At 45.2% G+C, this 19,247-nt stretch overlaps 1 protein-coding gene across 4 annotated transcripts in view; it reads right to left on the bottom strand.

Annotated features, from left to right (window-relative positions):
* Nucleotides 1–19,247, bottom strand: part of ULK4 (unc-51 like kinase 4) — a 1,561,547-nt gene that overhangs the window by 1,311,594 nt on the left and 230,706 nt on the right. For all 4 annotated transcript variants that reach the window (XM_063922404.1, XM_063922401.1, XM_063922403.1 and 1 more), the window contains 2 exons: nt 19,071–19,117; nt 6,191–6,269 (listed from right to left, as the gene is read on the bottom strand). In XM_063922404.1, coding sequence (XP_063778474.1) covers nt 6,191–6,269; nt 19,071–19,117 — 126 coding nt within the window. The remainder of the gene's footprint in view (nt 1–6,190; nt 6,270–19,070; nt 19,118–19,247) is intronic.

Below are 19,247 nucleotides of genomic sequence, written 5' to 3'. Positions count from 1 at the left end.
CGGAGCCCGCTATTCCCCATGGTCCTTTCGGAGTTCCCAGCATCCACTAGGACGTCAGAGAAAATAGGTGTGGTAGGGCACACAGTACCCCCCTGCCTGTGTTTTCCATTGTGCAGGGCAAAATTGTCTACTGATCACCAGACAATAGCTACTATGGGACACATAAATTGAAAGCGGAAAATACTCTCGTCAGTTGTGTTTGCCTCTTGGCAGCAAGTGATAAGTCACATATACCTCTTCAACACATACATGGAAATCCCATGTTTTTGCACATGGACACAAAACCAACCAAGGACATCTGTATGTGTGCATGCTCCCGACCAGGGTCACAGAGTTCATACCGGCGAATTTGCCGGCTAGCCAGACCCGGCAAATTCCCGGGTCACATGTCTGAAAGCGGTAATAGTGTCCTCTTGCCACATATGGAAAACAGAAGAGTAATTTATCTCGATATCCACATTAAACAGGCTAAAGAAAAAGACTGTCTTTAGTTATTACACCACAGCTGATATTTTTACTTCTTGATAACTTGACTATTTGTGATTTTTTGGGGGGGTAACAAAGACAGACTAATCAGCATAGTGACTCCAAGACACCGTTCCAAACCGGGTCAAATCCTTTTCACACTGAGGTGCCAATCTGGGTTATTCCTGAGTCGGCATCGTTAACACTGCACACAGGTGCACTTTCAGTGCTTGGAAATGCGTCTCTCCCAATGCTGTGAACTAGGCCAAGGTAGAATGACCCGGGTTACCCGTTCACACTGCAACCTAACCCGGTTCCTTCTCGGGAGCAACCCTGCAATCTACCTGGGTTGGATTCTCAGGTCACCGGACCCAGGTTAACCCTTTTACACAGAGCAACAACCTGGGTTAACCTGGCAATAACCTGGGTGAAAAGCTTGGTGTAAAATGGGTATAGCTGCACCCTAGTAAAACCATGCTGAACTGCAGGTTGGGCAGATTTATAGGGGGTATATTAACTAAATCGCAAGTTTTTAGAAGCGGAGATGTTGCCCATAGTAACCAGATTCTACTTTATCTAACACCTTCTATAAATAATAGCTAGAATCTGATTAGTTGCCATGGGCAACATCTCCACCTCTAAAAATCTGCACTTTAGTAAATATACCCTATAATGTGCAAAGAGATTTAGATATGAGAGGGGCAGTGTATTTGCTCCCCTTGCATTGCACCATGGATGTTCAGTAACAGTTACTTGTTAATTTTAGCTTTACTCCTAACTCAGGTCCATAATCTTACAGCAATTCGCCTGTGTATTCTTAATACGATGTCAAACATGGTTTTTTTTGCAGATAAAAAGGAGACAAATTATAAATGACATGACTACTATTTACTGACTCAAGGAGTCTTAGGGGTATATTCAATTGAAGTCGGATCAATTCCGACATTCATTTGTTCGAATGGATCCGATTTGGGCTATTCAATGTCATCTCAATTCGACTTTTTAAAAAGTCGAAATGAGATGCAGGAGCTAGACGAGGGAGAGCCGCGGGCAGACTGGGGAGAGCAGTGCTACAGCAGCGGCTATATAGCCACTGCTGTAGCGCTACTCTCCCCAGTCTGCCCGCGGCTCTCCCCCGTCTCCCTCCCCCCCCCATCTCTCTGCCTCACGCCCCTCCGCTCCCCGTCCCCACATCACAGCCGCCGCTCACACAGCGTCCATTTTTTTATGTCGGACTGAGATGGTCGGAAATGGGGCCAAATCATGTTGAACTTGGCCCCGTTTCCCTCAAAAGTACGTGAATCGGCAGCTATACCACCGATTCACGTACTATTCAACAACTCGAATTCTTCGACTTGTCGAATAAAAACAGCTGGGATTGAATCACGATTCGACCTTAAAAAGTCGAAAACTGCCGTCTTTTCGACAGACGGCAGCTTTTGACCCTAATTGAATATACCCTTATACCACCAGTAAAAAGCCACGCATAAAGAACATTGGGGCAGATATATTAACCTGGAGAAGGCATAAGGAAGTGATAAACCAGTGATATAGGCACCAGCCAATCAGCTCCAATATGTAAATTAATAGTTAGGATCTGATTGGCTGGTGCCTTTATCACCTTGCACATATCACTGGTTTATCACTTCCTTATGCCTTCTCCAGGTTAATACATATGCCCCATAGTTCCATAAATAGAAACTCAATGTGAAATGCCAAATCTCCCCAAATTAACCATCCAGTATGATAATAACAGAGTTATAATCCCCGTGTCATAATAATGGTGTCATTATCGAAGCGTCATATTTTAAATTGAGATGAAACCACTCCCAGCATTAAACTAATATATTAGTCGTCTACAAGATCAGTAACATATCCAGCACCTTGTAAATACTACAATACTTAAACAGGATTCCAAACAGGTTTTTATTTTTGCATTTGTAATGATCTGACTCAAATTGTATCACCCACCTTGTCACAAATGACTACAAAGCTGTATATGCACTACAGATATGAACTGATATTTCCAAGAACAGTTAAGATGAACTCATCATAAGACATATTTATGTATATATAAATGTAATGACATTACCACATTCAGCCAACCCTTATGTCATATAAATACTAGCAGCTCAGCGATTTAAAGCATGAGCATTGCCTACACAGCCAGCCATTTCCAGAGATGGAGCTCAGAAATTCACTACAGATGCGTCCTCTTACACCTATGCTTTTTGCACCATATGATATGAAACACCTGTCAACTTTTTCTCTGCAACTGGTAGCAACAGTGTTAGACTGGGGCATAAAAGGCCCACTGGGGAAATGCAGTGGTAGAGGCCCATGTATAGGGGTGTGGCCAGTCCCCACAGAGGCTTGGCTGGCCATTAGAAAGTGCATGGGCTGAGCCCCTTGACAAAGGTATAAAGTAAATACTGCTAGTGCATGCATGATAATGTGCCAGATTAGTAACAGCAATGCACTGTAGAAACACACCATAGTCCTGTGCAATAGAAGGTAACATGTAGAATGTAGAATTATAGTGCAATCCCTAATACTGTACTAAGTAGCTGATGGTGTACTAACAGCCTGATTCAGAGACGGATGCAGTTCATACAGCAGCTGAGTCTTTAGACCTTGGCCTCGCCACTCCCAGAAAACCTGGGCAACAGGCCTCCATATTTGGGAATGCTGCTCAGCTCTAACTACCACCCGCCCCCAAGCTGTGGCCCATGGGGCAGTGCGTGTGACTGAGCAAGACTCATTCTGCACATGTGCAAACGTCCTAACATTGGAGAAGTACGTAAATCATCAGGTTAACACAAATCTCTGATTCAAGCCCTAAGTATGCAGGATTGGCATTTGTCACATAGGAATGGATATAAAGTATCAGATTACTCATAATGATGAATGGTGCAAGTCACTCGTATAGGAACTCATATTTTGCCTTTTTACCTGGATTGTGAACTTTTTGCTAAATTTTGTGTTTTAGGATTCAGAGATGCATGTAAATGCAGTGATCCATGTGCAGGATCTGCACTGAACTAGTGTAGATCTTAGAGTGTGAGCTCCTCGCAGTGCCCCCTGAGCATGATTGACATTGGCAGGGAGGGGGCAGCAACAGGGACAGTTTTCCAAAAGGGAGGTGAGTGGCCTCCGTTTTGTTGTAGTGCCAAGGTTAGTGTCATCTTCTGATGCAGATTTACTGGCCTTGGCAGCATAGGTGAGGAGGTTACTAAGATGGCTGATGCTGCAACCAATAGCCACAATGGTGATGCACCGCTGTTTCTTTGGACACAGCACTCTTTTCTACAATGCCTACAGTGGGCAACTTTTGCCGTTAGATGCCTCCTGAGGCATTAGCATATTTTCACACAGAAGCTGCATCCATCTCAGGCTCTTAATTCGCTTATACCCCTTTCACACTGCCAATGCCGGATCCCACCCGGGAATTGGAAACGGGTCCTTCCAGGGTGGGATCCGGCATTGGTCGCTGCTGCAGGCTTCCCCGACCCGGCAATATGCCGGGCGGGTTACCATAGCAGCGGGGGGCGGAGCCACTGGGAGATGAGATCATCTACGCGCCGCCTCTCCCTGCTGTAGTAAACGGGTCCCGGGACGCATCGACCCGGGAGCACGTTTGCGCAGCCACTGACCCGGTGTTCAACCCGGGTATAATACTGCTTTATTCCCAGGTTGAATTGCCAGGTCAGGCGACCCGCGATTTCGGCTATGCCCTTTTCACACCGCACGCTGACCCGTGTCGACCCGGCAATATGCCGGGTCGATACCGGGTTATTTGTTCGGTGTGAAAGGGGTATAATTGTGTACTAAGTGTCACGCTCGCCGTAAGTTAAGGTTCCGACAACCGAGTTTTGGTTGAAGGGACAGCTACCTGTGAGGAGAGTAGAGTAAACGAGGTGGCTGAATGTAATTCCTCCGCATGGCGTGGAGGCCAAACTTAGTGTTAACGTTGGCCGGAGGACGTAAAGAAAAGGAGGACTCCGTAGGAAGATAACTGTAGTTTTAATGAATAACAGGCTGTACACGAATATTGGAGCAATTGAAGAAACTGGAAGAATTAGAGTCTATGGTTAAATAACTTGAAGAGTGAAGCTGAAGAACTCCGGTAAAAAAGAACTGAAGACTGTGTTTTATGATTAAAAGATGAGGCTGAAGACCTTGGACTTTGAATAGATGAAGACTGTGATTTGTGATTGAACGACGAGGCTGAAGAACTTGGACTTTGAAGAAATTAGGACGTCTGCGAGAACCGTCCATTAGCACCTGGAGCTCCTCTACGACCTGGGACCCCGTGAGCGCTTCCACGAGTGGCGACAGACTTAGACAGCAGGACTGCAGCAGCGTTTAGGTAACCGATAGATGAGAGCAACCAGGACCAGGGCACCAGAAGTAACCTGGGAGCACAGAGCTGGAGAACCTTTCACAAGGAGGTAACTTGAAGCACTGGCACTCTCCCTCTGAGCCAGCCCCCTTTTGTAAGGGGAGAACACGCAGGATTGGCTTGACACAGAATGGGAACTTCATTGGTAATACTCTGGTCTCCAACATGGCTGCCCCCAGCACAGGAGACATACTCAGCTGTTAGCACACAGCTCTAGCCAGCTTCTGTCTCTGACACACTGTACTGTGTCACCACTAAAGGACCTTACCGCAGCGATCCCCGCCGCAGCACCCGGCACTCCAGACCTCCAGCCCCCAGCAGCCGTACATCCATCCAGGAGGACCCGCCACCAGCAGCTCCCTGCCGCTGCAGCCGCACCAACCAGAGGGACGGCAACCCCCGGGAGCACCCGCCGGAGGTTAGGCTCCGGAGCCTGACACTAAGTATTTAGGATTAGTATTCTTGTGGCAGAAGAATTGGTAGAAAGTAGCAGATTAAGGCACATATTTTAAGAAAAAGTTGTATGGCAGAGCCAAGTCCATCATGAACCAAACGGAGCTATTTGGAGTGACATGAGGATAGGTATATGTGGACAGATATGTAGGAATAAGTGATATCACTTTGTGCCACATAGTCAATTATGTCAGTAGGGGTCTATTTACTAAGCCTTGGAGAAAGATAAAGCACCAACCAATTTGCTCGGAACTGTCATTTTTCAAACAAAGCCTGTAACATGGCAGTAAGGAGTTGATTGGCTGTTACTTTATGGGTGGGAACACACTTAAATGATATCGACCCAATTTGTAGTTTCCGGGCAAACTGGAACAACAAATTGGGCAATAAGTGTGTATGCCCAATTGTGCTCTCCCTCAGGTCGCATGCGTTATCTTCCATTTGGCCGCGCAGCATGGTGTATTGTGTACAATGCCACGTTGCCGAATGCAGCATGGCATCCTACAGTGTGGCAGCGTCCTTTGTATCGTGCAAGTGTGTACACACTGCACAATGTAGGGTCTCGTCGCCAGTCTGATCGTCTGGGTACACATCATTCTGTTGAGTACTCTGCATATCTCTTTCCACTTTATCTATCTCCAAAGCTTAGTAAATAGACCCCTAGGTCCCAGATAATAAATACGCTGATTAATACTCCCCACAAAAATCTAAATTTTGTTTCCACACAGCAATTATGTAAGTTGCACAGTAACAGTTGCAGGCATTATATGAATTAAGCATCGTACAGTCAGCAGGGTTCCGATTTGACCTCACTAGTACTTATTTTAGCAGAAAAACTATTGTCTTCCTAAACCTTTAAGTATAACTTACCTCTATGACAGGCACGTTCTCCTTAAGTTCTGTGGTGTGTGCAGCCAACAAGCCAATGACCCTCACCACCTTTGCACGTCTGCATGGATGAAAATAAACGTAATAATTACAATTAATTACGGTCAGGTTCAGCAGAGCCTCCTGAGCAATAACCTAACATACTCTATTTAGCTTTATAGTTCCAAATCATGCAAACTACCAGCATCAAGCAAGATAGACATTGTGGACAAAAATGTACCATAGATCTGCTTTAAATTATTAGGATATCATAAGCACATTATGGTATTGGTTAAATCCTCTAAATGCCCCAGCTAAGGGTAAGAGCAAGGAAATATTTGTGGAGACTCAATGAGCATGCTCATACATTTTAGAGAGGAATGTATTATTGTCATGGACCATCTAATTGGTTTTGTAGCCCTAATGCTATTATGGACAACATATGGTTATTACTTTTGACATGAGCTGTGGTAATAAAAAGACAGTACAGCATATTATATAATATACATAATATTTCATTGGCTTGTACAATACTGTGGCCCAAATGTATGGAGTGGAGACAGATAGAGAGTGATTAATGACCAACCAGCCAACTCCTAACTGTCATTTTTCAAACACAGGCCCAGATTTAACAAGCTTTGGAGAGTGATCAATTGCATGGTGATTAAGGGACCTATCTACTAAGCCTTGGATGTAGATCAAGTGGATGGAGAAAAAGTACCAGCCAATCACCACCTAACTGCCATGTCACAGGCTGGGTTTGAGTCATTTAATTCTTCTGATTCGGTAAAAACTACTGGTAGTTTTTTCACACCCCACATAATACCCTGTTTAGTGGTACCTGTAGTATCAGCTAAATGTAACATCTCCTTTATTGCCAAAATCATATAACGTGTGGCCCTTTTGGAAAATACGGTTGATTCGTCACCTTCACTACCGGAATCAGTGCCTGTGTCTGGGTCTGTGTCGACCGACTGAGGCAAGGGGCGTTTTACAGCCCCTGACGGTGTTTGAGGCGCCTGGACAGGCACTAAGTGAGTGTCCGGCCGCCTCATGTCGGCAAACGACTGCTTAAGCGAGTTGACGCTATCCCGTAATTCCACAAATAAAGGCATCCATTCTGGTGTCGACCCCCTAGAAGGTGACATCCTCATATTTGGCAATTGCTCCGCCTCCACACCAATAACGTCCTCATACATGTCGACACACACGTACCGACACACAGCAGACACACAGGGAATGCTCTATACGAAGACAGGACCCACTAGCCCTTTGGGGAGACAGAGGGAGAGTCTGCCAGCACACACCAAAAAGCGCTATATATGACAGGGATAGCCTTATGATTAAGTGCTCCCTTATAGCTGCTTTTATATTAATATATTGCCATTTATTTTGCCCCCCCTCTCTGTTATACCCTGTTTCTGTAGTGCAGTGCAGGGGAGAGACCTGGGAGCCTTCCTGACCAGCGGAGCTGTGACAGAAAATGGCGCCGTGTGCTGAGGAGATAGGCCCCGCCCCTTTTCCGGCGGGCTCGTCTCCCGCTATTTAGTACATTTAGGCAGGGGTAAATATCTCCATATAGCCTCTGGGGCTATATGTGAGGTATTTTTAGCCTTTTTAAAGGTTTACATTTGCCTCCCAGGGCGCCCCCCCCCAGCGCCCTGCACCCTCAGTGACTGCCGTGTGAAGTGTGCTGAGAGGAAAATGGCGCACAGCTGCAGTGCTGTGCGCTACCTTAAGAAGACTGCAGGAGTCTTCAGCCGCCGATTCTGGACCTCTTCTTGCTTCAGCATCTGTGAGGGGGCCGGCGGCGTGGCTCCGGTGACCATCCAGGCTGTACCTGTGATCGTCCCTCTGGAGCTTCATGTCCAGTAGCCAAGAAGCCAATCCATCCTGCACGCAGGTGAGTTCACTTCTTCTCCCCTCTGTCCCTCGTTGCAGTGATCCTGTTGCCAGCAGGAATCACTGTAAAATAAAAAACCTAAGCTAAACTCTCTAAGCAGCTCTTTATGAGAGCCACCTAGAATTGCACCCTTCTCGGCCGGGCACAAAAATCTAACTGGAGTCTGGAGGAGGGTCATAGGGGGAGGAGCCAGTACACACCACCTGACCTGTAAAAGCTTTACTTTTGTGCCCTGTCTCCTGCGGAGCCGCTATTCCCCATGGTCCTTTCAGGAACCCCAGCATCCACTTAGGACGATAGAGAAATGACAGTTAGGAGTTGATTGGCTGGTACTTTATTTCCATCCTCTTTATATCTATCCAAGGCTTAGTAAATAGACCCCTAAGTACCAACCAACCAGCTCCTAACTGCCTTGGTACAGGCTGTGTTTTCAAAAATGACAGTTGGGAGCTGATTGGTTGGTACTTTATCACCGTGCAATTTATCACTTTCCAAGGCTTGATGAATCTGGGCCACAGCCCGTTACATGGCAGTTAGGAAGCCGATTGGCTGGTCATTTATCACTCTGTCTCCACTTCATCACTTTTTAAGGCTTAATACATTTTGTCCTGTGTTCTCTGTGGTCTGGTACAGTACTTGAGTACATTGTTGGAATGCTACTTTAATATAACAAGCTTACTGTATTATAAATACATAGTGCTTTTAGCCTACCACACCGTATTTATACATCATGTGTAGGGTTAGAGTAAATGTGAAAATGATCCACTAGAGGATACTGTTGTTCAGGCTTTTAATTTATATGTACTGAGTACAGTGTTCTTGCAATTAAGGAAACAAATTGCTGCAAGGTTATGTAGCAAGCCTAAGACCTCCATATACCAGTGGCATACAAGGTTTGGCTATTAAATAATGAGACTGATACTATAATTTACATTTAATTATATTAAGTACATTTTAAATCTGTTCCCCTTTTGTGTACTCCCCTTCCACATCCACACACCACCGCATTCTTTTTTTTTACATTTGTCATAGCTGTGCTGTAGCTCATAATCTGTCAGCTGACTCAACACCTCCATTGTTTTCTTCTTTACCTCAGTACTGATGCAAAACAGGTTCCTTTAAGCACAAATTTGACTTTAGGGAAAAGAAAAAAAGTCACACGGTGCTAGGTCTGGCAAGTATGGAGGGTTTTCTAGCACTGGAATCTGTTTCTAGACCAAAAACTGCTTCAGGGAGAGATAGTTATTTGGGCTGATGCATTGTTCTGATGGAGGATGATAATAGGAATTTAAAACCTACTGGTAATTCCTTTTCTCCTAGTTCGTAGTGGATACTGGGGTCTTGTACTTTAGTACCATGGGGTATAGATCGGATCCACTGGAGCCTGGCACTTTAAAACTTTTAGTGTGGGTATCTGTGTGCCGGCTCCTCCCCTCTATGCCCCTCCTACCAGACTCAGTCTAGGAAAACTGCGCCTGAGGAGACGGCAATAAGTCAACACACAACCATAAACTAAAGGAATGCGCTAACCAGAACAGAGGATAGCAACCCTAACCTGACCTGGATAGCACGGCTATCCCAACAACATAATGGGACCGCAACGTCGCTCCAACCAAATACTTACACAGGTGAGCAGGAACGAAGCACTGAGGCAAGCGCCCAGTATCCACTACGGACTAGGAGAAAATGAATTACCGGTAGGTATTAAATTCCTATTTTCTCTTACGTCCTAGTGGATACTGGGGTCTTGTACTTAGTACCATGGGGAAGTCCCAAAGCTCCCAAACGGGTGGAGAGTGCTGAGACCCCTGCAAAACCCCCTGACCAAACTCCTTGGCCAAGGTTTAGAACCTATAGAATTTCACAAAAGTGTTCGAACCAGACCAAGTAGCAGCTCAGCACAACTGTAGGGCCGACATACCCCGGGCAGCCACCCAGGATGACCCCACCGACCTTGTCAAGTGGGCCTGAATGGACATCGGCAAGGGCAGAGCCGCCGACGTATAGGCCTGTTGAATGGTCAACCTAAGCCAGGGAGCAATAGATTGCTTAGAAGCAGGCCGACCAATCTTGGAGGCATCATAAAGGACAAACAGTGAGTCAGATTTCCGATGACGGGCCGTCCTTTTGACATAAATCTTCAGAACCCTGACCACATCCAAGGTCTCAGGGGCAACGGAAGCGTCAGATAACGCCGGAACCACAATAGGCTGATTCACATGAAAAGCAGACACCACCTTAGGCAATAATTGAGGACGGGTCCTCAGTTCCGCCCTGTCTTCATGAAAAATCAAATAAGGGCTCTTACAGGTTAAGGCCCCTAATTCCGAGACCCGCCTGGCAGACGCTAAAGCCAATAACATCACCGTCTTCCAGGTGAGAAATTTCAACTCCACCCTATGTAAGGGTTCAAACCACGTCCGTCGAGGCCTATCCTGGGCAATTAGAATTGCCTGAACGCTTTACCTTCTTCGCCTTTTTAGCACCCTTGGAATCAGCGGCAGCGGAGGGAACAGGTATACAAACTGGAACATCCACGGTGTCGTCAGCACATCCACTGCTACAGCCCGCGGATCCCTCATTCTGGAACAGTAACGGCATAGCTTCTTGTTGAGACGAGAAGCTATCAGATCTATCTGTGGACAGCCCCACCGGTGAATTATCCGTTGAAACACCTGGGGATGTAGGCCTCATTCCCCGGATGGAGGTCGTGTCTGCTGAGGAAGTACGCTTTCCAGTTGTCCACCCCTGGAATGAATATGGCGGAAATGGCCATTGTGTTGGCCTCCGCCCAGAGCAGGATTCTTGACATCTCTTGCATCGCCGCTCTGCTTCTTGTTCCCCCTTGTCGGTTTATGTATGCCACTGCCATGGCGTTGTCCGACTGAACCTGGATCGCCCGATCCGTCAGGAGATGAGAAGCCTGCAGAAGGGCATTGTAAATTGCCCTGAGTTCCAGGATGTTTATCGGCAGAGCCGATTCCTGTCTTGACCATATCCCCTGGAACTGGACACCTTGGGCCACAGCCACCCAACCCCGGTGGCTGGCATCCGTGGTCAGTAGAATCCACGAGTGGATATTGAAACTCCTGCCCTCTACCAGGTGAGGCACTTGTAGCCATCATAATAGAGAAATCTGGGCTTTCGGAGACAAGGTCACTTCCCGATGCATGTGAAGGTGAGAACCAGACCATTTGTCCAGTAGATCCAGTTGAAATGGGCGGGCATGGAATCTGCCATATTGGATTGCCTCGTAAGCAGCCACCATCTTGCCCAGTAAGCGGATGCAAAGATGTATAGACATCTTGCGAAGACTGAGGACCAAGCGAACCATAGCCTGGATAGCCAAGGCATTGTCCATTGGAAGAAACACCTTTTGAGACACTGTATCCAGTATCATTCCCAGGAACTGAAGACGTTGGGTCGGTTCCAGGTGAGATTTCTGGAAATTTAGGATCCACCCATGATCCGTGAGTAGGTAAGTAGTCAGACCGATGCTGTGTAGCATACGTTCCCTGGACACATCCTTTATTAGGAGATCGTCCAAGTAGGGAACTATGTCAACTCCCATCATGCACAGTTGCAGCATCATCTCCACCATGACCTTGGTGAAGACCCTCGGAGCTGTGGATGATCCGAAGGGTAAGGCCTGAAACTGGAAATGGTTGTCCAATATGGCAAACCTGAGGTAAGCCTGATGAGAAAGCCACATGGGAATGTGAAGGTAAGCATCCTTGACATCCAGAGACACCAGGAACTCCCCCTCCTGCAGAGCGGACACCACCGCCCTCATGGACTCCATCTTGAATTTGAACACCCGCAGATACAGGTTGAGAGACTTCAGGTTCAAGATGGGGCGCACCGAACCGTCTGGTTTGGGAACGACAAAAAGATTGGAGTAAAAACCTCTCTTGCGTAACGGAGGAGGCACAGGAACTACCACCCCCGTCTGCAAAAGCTTTTGAATAGCCTCTTGCAAGGTAACTTTTGCTGCGGGTAAAGCTATTAAGCTTGACTTGAAAAACCTGTGAGGAGGTAGTGTTTGGAATTCCAGCCGGTATCCATGGGAAATGAGGTCCTTCACCCAAGGATCCCGGCAGGACTCCGCCCATACGTGGGCGAAGTGTTGAAGGCGAGCACCTACCTGAAAGTCGCCTTGTCGCTGGGGCCAACCGTCAAGAGGAGGGTTTAGCGGCAGGGGATCCGGTGGTCTGGTCCAGGGAGACAGCAGATGCAGGTTTATGGGACTTACCACGAGATCCTCTGGAGGTGGTGGAGGCCCCTGCCTCTGAACCTTGCCACACGAAAGGACTGCAAGGAGCTTCCGGGGTAAGAACGACTAGCAGGTGGTGCAGCCATGGCAGATAGGTAGACTTACCCGCCGTTGCTTGGGAGATCCACTTATTCAATTCATCTCCAAACAAGGCATCACCTGTAAGGGGAAGATTTTCTACACCCATTTTGGAATTGGCGTCCGCCACCCATTGACGTAACCACAGAGCTCTGCGCGCTGAGACCGCCATAGCACTAGTGGGGCCATTAATCTTACACAACTCCTTTATAGCCTCGCTCATAAAATTTGCAGCATCCTGTATATGTTGCAACAGGGTAACAACCTCATCCCCGGGCAGAGCGTCTAAACCGTCAATAACATTATCAGACCACTTTACTACAGCTTTGGAGATCCACCCGCAAACTATTGTGGGGCGCTGTGTGGGCACACATACCGACGATGAGTGATCAGAACCTCAGGAGCTCAGTGTCCTGTCAGCTGGGATTACGAACCATTAACCCTCAGGAGGTTGGTTCCGTCCCCCCTCTAAATCCCACGAAGCAGGTAGTCTGGCTGCCAAGCAGAGCTACCAGAAAATAATAAACTAAATTAAAATTAAAAATTAAAATCTCTGGAGCTCCAGAGAAGTGCACATTTTTCTAAACTGAGTCTGGTAGGAGGGGCATAGAGGGGAGGAGCCAGGACACACATACACACACTAAAAGTTTTGAAAGTGCCAGGCTCCAGTGGACCCGATCTATACCCCATGGTACTAAAGTAAAAGACCCCAGTATCCACTAGAATGTAAGAGAAATCATTTTTTCACAACTCTGGCCTTTTCTTCTGATTCTTTCTTGCAAAGTTTCTAGAACATTCTTGTAGAAATGTTGATTCACTGTTGCGCATTTTGGTACCCAGTCTGTCACAATAACACCCTTGACGTCAAAGAAAACCATTAACATGGCTTTGAATTTTGATTTGCTTTGACTAATAAAATAAGATCCATACTGCATTTGTTTGCTGGATTGGCATTTTAAACAAATGCAGTTTGGACCTTATTTTATTAGTTGCGGAGGAAGCTGGCCGTGAACTTAAGGCCACCAGAGAAGATTTCACAATGAGACAGTGCACAAAGACACTTTAATGCTGGATGTGAACCAAGACAAAATCTGCAAGCTCCAGGTCCAATGTGATAATTACAAAAAGGAGTTGATTAAGTTTAAGCGCAATAAGCACCTTACAGTGAAGGACGATTATGAATCAAACAGGGTATATCGTTGGATTTCAGCGGGTGAACCAGGTAATCATAGACCTTATAATTACAGAGCCAAGCACACATGGCGGAAACGCCGGGAAATGTATAGCAACGATTCCATCACGTCCCACAGTGATCATGAATTTGCTTTGACAGATTCCGATGGACCTCCTGATACCCCTGCGGTCCCGTTAAGGACCTCTCCTGCCAACGCAGGAGGATCAAGAACTAGAGGACACCCACCCGCAGGGGAAAACAAAACATCAGGATCAAAAGGCACTCACTCCAGAAAGAAAACTTAATTTACAACTTATCCGATGTACCGCTGTCTGACATAGAAATGAAGGCTTTCAATAACGGATTATCATTTGTACCAACAAATCAGTCCAGCTAACTTACGTGGCAAACAGACTTGCATAAATTTGCGCAGAAATTGCGCCTACAGGAGTTTTTTCAGAACCAAGTTCCCACTACATTTAATGTACCACATCATGATTTTGTTAAATAGAGATCCAAATCCACATTTGATCCACAATCTCACAATTCTTCAATTAAATCTTTCACCTGATTGGTTGACCAAACAGTTACTAAATATACGGCAGCAGCTCCTGAAGTAAACCATAATTTAACTAAATCGGAATTCAGAGCTCTTCAACAACGTGGATTCCGCCGAGATATAGTAATACGCTCCGCTGATAAGTGGGGCGGGATAGTGGTCTGAGATTATGGGCCAACTGTCAGACATGGCTACTTATTAAGTACTTCCATCAGACCCGTCTGTTGAGCATAAAAAGGAGTTGGACACCATGCTTAATCAAGCTTGACAGTCAGAGCTCATTTCATCGAAATTGTGCCAAGCCCTGAAACAAGAATTGCTAATGATGCCCTTAATTTTCACGGTACCTAAGATTCACAAGAATCTATCCAGGCCTCCTGGCAGGCCTATTATATCAGCCAACAAGTCATCATACCAACCGATCTCCATCTTTTTGGACAGTATCCTTCAACCTTTGGTATTTTTCGCAACCCAACTTTATCAAAAACACCACTGCCTTCTTGAACAATTTAATGCTGGTTAGTCCACTGCCTGAGAACACATTAATTTGTACTATAGACATATGCAGTCTATATACCAGCATCCCACATTCACTTGGACTGGAATTCATCCAAAATTTCCAAATTAAGGAGTAGATGAAGTCTTTCAACTTGGACCTTTTACTCAAATTGTTAACCCTTACACTTACAAGAAACTTCTTATTTGATGGTAAGTTTTATCGCCAAAGGAGCAGTTGTGCAATGGGCAGCAATGTCTCCCTGTCGTTCGCTAATATATTTATGCTCCAAGAGGTACAGGCCATGTTCTTTTCAGATATGGAGACCAGCCAACACATCATTCAATACAATCGCTACATAGACGTATTTCTACTGTGGAGGGGGGATAGGCTCCATTTGACCAATTGGTCACATCTATGAACAACCGGTCTTCTATTAAGATCACTGCATCAAGCAAAGAAAGAATCACTGAACTATCTTGATGTCAAGGTTATCATCTCCAAGGGCACTATTAGTACAGAGGTGTACCACAAACCTACTGACAAGAACACCCTGTTACGATCAAATAGTCACCATCCTAGAGCATTGAAGAGGGGCCTTCACAGGTCGCAAATGATGAGAACCGTATGAATTACAAGTTATGCCAACCGAATTGATGAGGCGCTAACCCAAACCATAGCACAGTTCACTGCTAGGGGCTATGATCAAAGTATGCTCCTGGACATTAAGAAAGAGGTACTTTCTATCCCTAGGGAAAACCTACTAAAGAAGATGAATAGAGACACAAAGCCTGTTGTCCCCTTTATTAGTAAGTATAACACTATCAGCCCAATAATACCTAGGGCGCTGAAGGCAGTATGGCCCATTGTTTACTTTTAACTGACAAGAATTTGACGACTTTCAAAAATAAGAGACCTATGATGTGCTATACTAGGGGCAGAAACATAAAGGACATAGTTGTCCATACAGATATCACGGGGTTCAGCGAGCAGGCACCCCTGGCTACATCTGCCTCCTCTTTCTTAAGTAAACCCCCAGGATGCTATAGGTGCCTCAGATGTAAAACTTGTAGTAGCATGGACACAGGCTCTTCTTTTTCATCGACCTCTACAGGAAAAAGGTTTAAAATTAAACATATCCTCACTTGTACGACCACGCATGTCGTATATTTGATTACTTGTCCTTGTAACATCCAGTATGTTGGCAAAACCATATGCACAGCCAGAGAGAGACTAACCTTGCATAGATCGACAGCACTACTGGGTAAACCCTCTGATCAACCTGTGGCCAGGCACTATGCAAAGCTGAAACATTCCATCAATGATGTAAAATTCCAGCTGATTGATCATGTCCCTAAGACATTAAGAGGAGGGGATCGTGCAGGAAAATTACTGCAGTCAGAGGAAAGATGGATTTTTCTTTTAAACTCCATGAGTCCAAAAGGTCTTAATGAGAAGTTCCCATGGAACGTCTTTTGACCAGTGGCAGTCATTAATCAATTGCAATATACAGTATATGGGTATAAGTGTTTATTGCATACATGAGATCCTACCCCCAGTTTATATATATGCTGTGTGTATATGTATGCATGTATATATATATATATATATATATATATATATATATAAATAAAATATTGTTGTTTTTTGTTGTTTTTTGTAGTGACCCTCTGTGTTTAACTACATGCCGATGCAGGTATCTCTCTCTCTTTCGCTCTCTCTCTCTCTATATATATATATATATATATATATATATACACACATACATATAAATAACACATCCTAGATCTGAATGAATGAAATATTCTTATTAAATACTTTGTTCTTTACATAGTTGAATGTGCTGACAACAAAATCACACAAACATTTTCAATGGAAATCACATTTATTAGCCCATGGAGGTCTGGATTTGGAGTCACACTCAAAATTAAAGTGGAAAAACACACTACAGGCTGATGCAACTTTGAGTTAATGTCCTTACAACAAGTCAAAATGAGGCTCAGTAGTGTGTGTGGCCTCCACGTGCCTGTATGACCATCCTACAATGCCTGGGCATGCTCCTGATGAGGTGGCGGATGGTCTCCTGAGGGATCTCCTCCCAGACCTGGACTAAAGCATCCGCCAACTCCTGAATAGTCTGTGGTGCAACGTGGCGTTGGTAGATGGAGCGAGACATGATGTCCCAGATGTGCTCAATTGGATTCAGGTCTGGGGAACCGGCGGGCCAGTCCATAGCATCAATGCCTTCGACTTGCAGGAATTGCCGACACACTCCAGGCCACATGAGGTCTAGCATTGTCTTGCATTAGGAGGAACCCAGGGCCATCCGCACCAGCATATGGTCTCACAAGGGGTCTGAGGATCTCATCTCGGTACCTAATGGCAGTCAGGCTACCTCTGGCGAGCACATGGAGGGCTGTGCGGCCCCCCAAAGAAATGACACCCCACACCATTACTGACCCACTGCCAAACCGGTCATGCTGGAGGATGTTGCAGGCAGCAGAACGTTCTCCTTGGCGTCTCCAGACTCTGTCACATGTGCTCAGTGAGAACCTGCTTTCATCTGTGAGGAGCACAGGGCGCCAGTGGCGAATTTGCCAATCTTGGTGTTCTCTGGCAAATGCAAAACGTCATGCACGGTGTTGGGCTGTAAGCACAACCCCCACCTGTGGGCGTCGGGCCCTCATACCACCCTCATGGAGTCTGTTTCTGATCGTTTGATTAGACACATGCACATTTGTGGCTTGCTGGAGGTCATTTGGCAGGGCTCTGGCAGTGCTCCTCCTGTTCCTCCTTGCACAAAGGCGGAGGTAGCGGTCCTGCTGCTGGGTTGTTGCCCTCCTATGGCCTCCTCCACGTCTCCTGATGTACTGGCCTGTCTCCTGGTAGCGCCTCCATGCGCTGGACACTACGCTGACAGACACAGCAAACCTTCTTGCTACAGCTCGCATTGATGTGCCATCCTGGATGAGCTGCACTACCTGAGCCCCTTGTGTGGGTTGTAGACTCCGTCTCATGCTACCACTAGAGTGAAAGCACTGCCAGCTTTCATAAGTGACCAAAACATCATCCAGAAAGCATAGGAGCTTTGAAGTGGTCTGTGGTCACCACCTGCAGAACAACTCCTTTATTGGGGGTGTCTTGCTAAATGCCTATAATTTCCAGCTGTTGTCTATTTCATTTGCACAACAGCATGTGAAATTGATTGTCAATCAGTGTTGCTTCCTAAGTGGACAGTTTGATTTCACAGAAGTGTGATTGACTTGGAGTTACATTGTGTTGTTTAAGTGTTCCCTTTATTTTTTTGAGCAGAGTATATATAAAACATCTGGCTCTTGAGCCTTTTATGGTATGATTTATACATTAATGTCTACCATTGTGTAATTATTGGGTCCTTATGTATGTACTTTGTGTTTGTAGTACAATGCATATTTTTGAGGTGTGTGTATACATTATGGGCACTGAGAGTGCATGTGCAGTGCACCATGATGTGCGCCCTACGTATGACTTTATTGCTTTATATTGACATGTATTTCATATTGACAAATGTACTGCACTAGTGCATATTCTTCTAGTTTTATTGCACTTGTTTTTTTATCTGCACACTGTCTTTTTACACCAGCGCTATGGCTGGGTCTTCCGGCGTCCGGTTGCCTTACAACACAGGCAGCAGGGGCGTCTATGTCATCACGTTGACACACGAGTTCCCACCCCCGGTCTCCATGCTTCTTCCTGCTGGCGGGTCTTCTATTGCACTGTATTTAAGGTATGTTTTTATCATTTATATTCACTCACCTTGACAAAGGGCATGTTGGCCCCGAAATGTTGGCTCACAAGATGAATTAAACTACACGTTTGTACTACAATGATCTCTGTACTGAATCTCAGAGTGTCGCTGCCTGTTTGAAGGTGCTAATATATATATCTGATTTAGGATTGTTAAAAAAAAATTTGGCGCACTCCACTCAAACGGTGCCAGGCCATAATATAAATAGAATAGATTTTATATTATAGAATTTATTGATTATACTCATCTTTTAACAGACACAATTTGGATCAGATCACCAATATGTACATCACTTTAGAGTTTTATAATTTGTGATTATAGTAAATACAATAAAAAGTAACATTTCTACATGAGAGAATATTTTTTTCTTGTTTTATAAGTTCACAAATGTTAATTCTAGGGAGTACCTCCCGGTATTGTAAGGTTTATTTATATCAAGTAAATTGACTTATTGTGTGTAGTGATAAAGATAATTCTATAATTGTATTCTCTTGTGCGTTTTTGCCTCTATCTCATACTAAACAGAAGCAGTAAGAGAGCCTCAGATATTATCAATTATATTTAAAGCGAACAAAAATATTTCAACCAAAATATGACAAATGATACAACTTACATGTCCCAGTTTACTGCTCCACGTAGCTGCTGTATAAGTGATGAAAACTGTAACAAAAAAAAGGACACAGCATTGTATATTAACACCAAAGAAATGACTGTATACCAGTAACTCATTATGCATACAGTATTCCATACTAAATATTGTCAATCACTTTTGGGTTAGATTTTTGCATAA

Source organism: Pseudophryne corroboree, chromosome 5 (genome assembly GCF_028390025.1).
Source record: "Pseudophryne corroboree isolate aPseCor3 chromosome 5, aPseCor3.hap2, whole genome shotgun sequence".
Taxonomy (NCBI): domain Eukaryota; kingdom Metazoa; phylum Chordata; class Amphibia; order Anura; family Myobatrachidae; genus Pseudophryne; species Pseudophryne corroboree.
The sequence above is the reverse complement of the archived record's forward strand: the minus strand, read 5'-3'. Positions and strand labels throughout refer to the sequence as shown.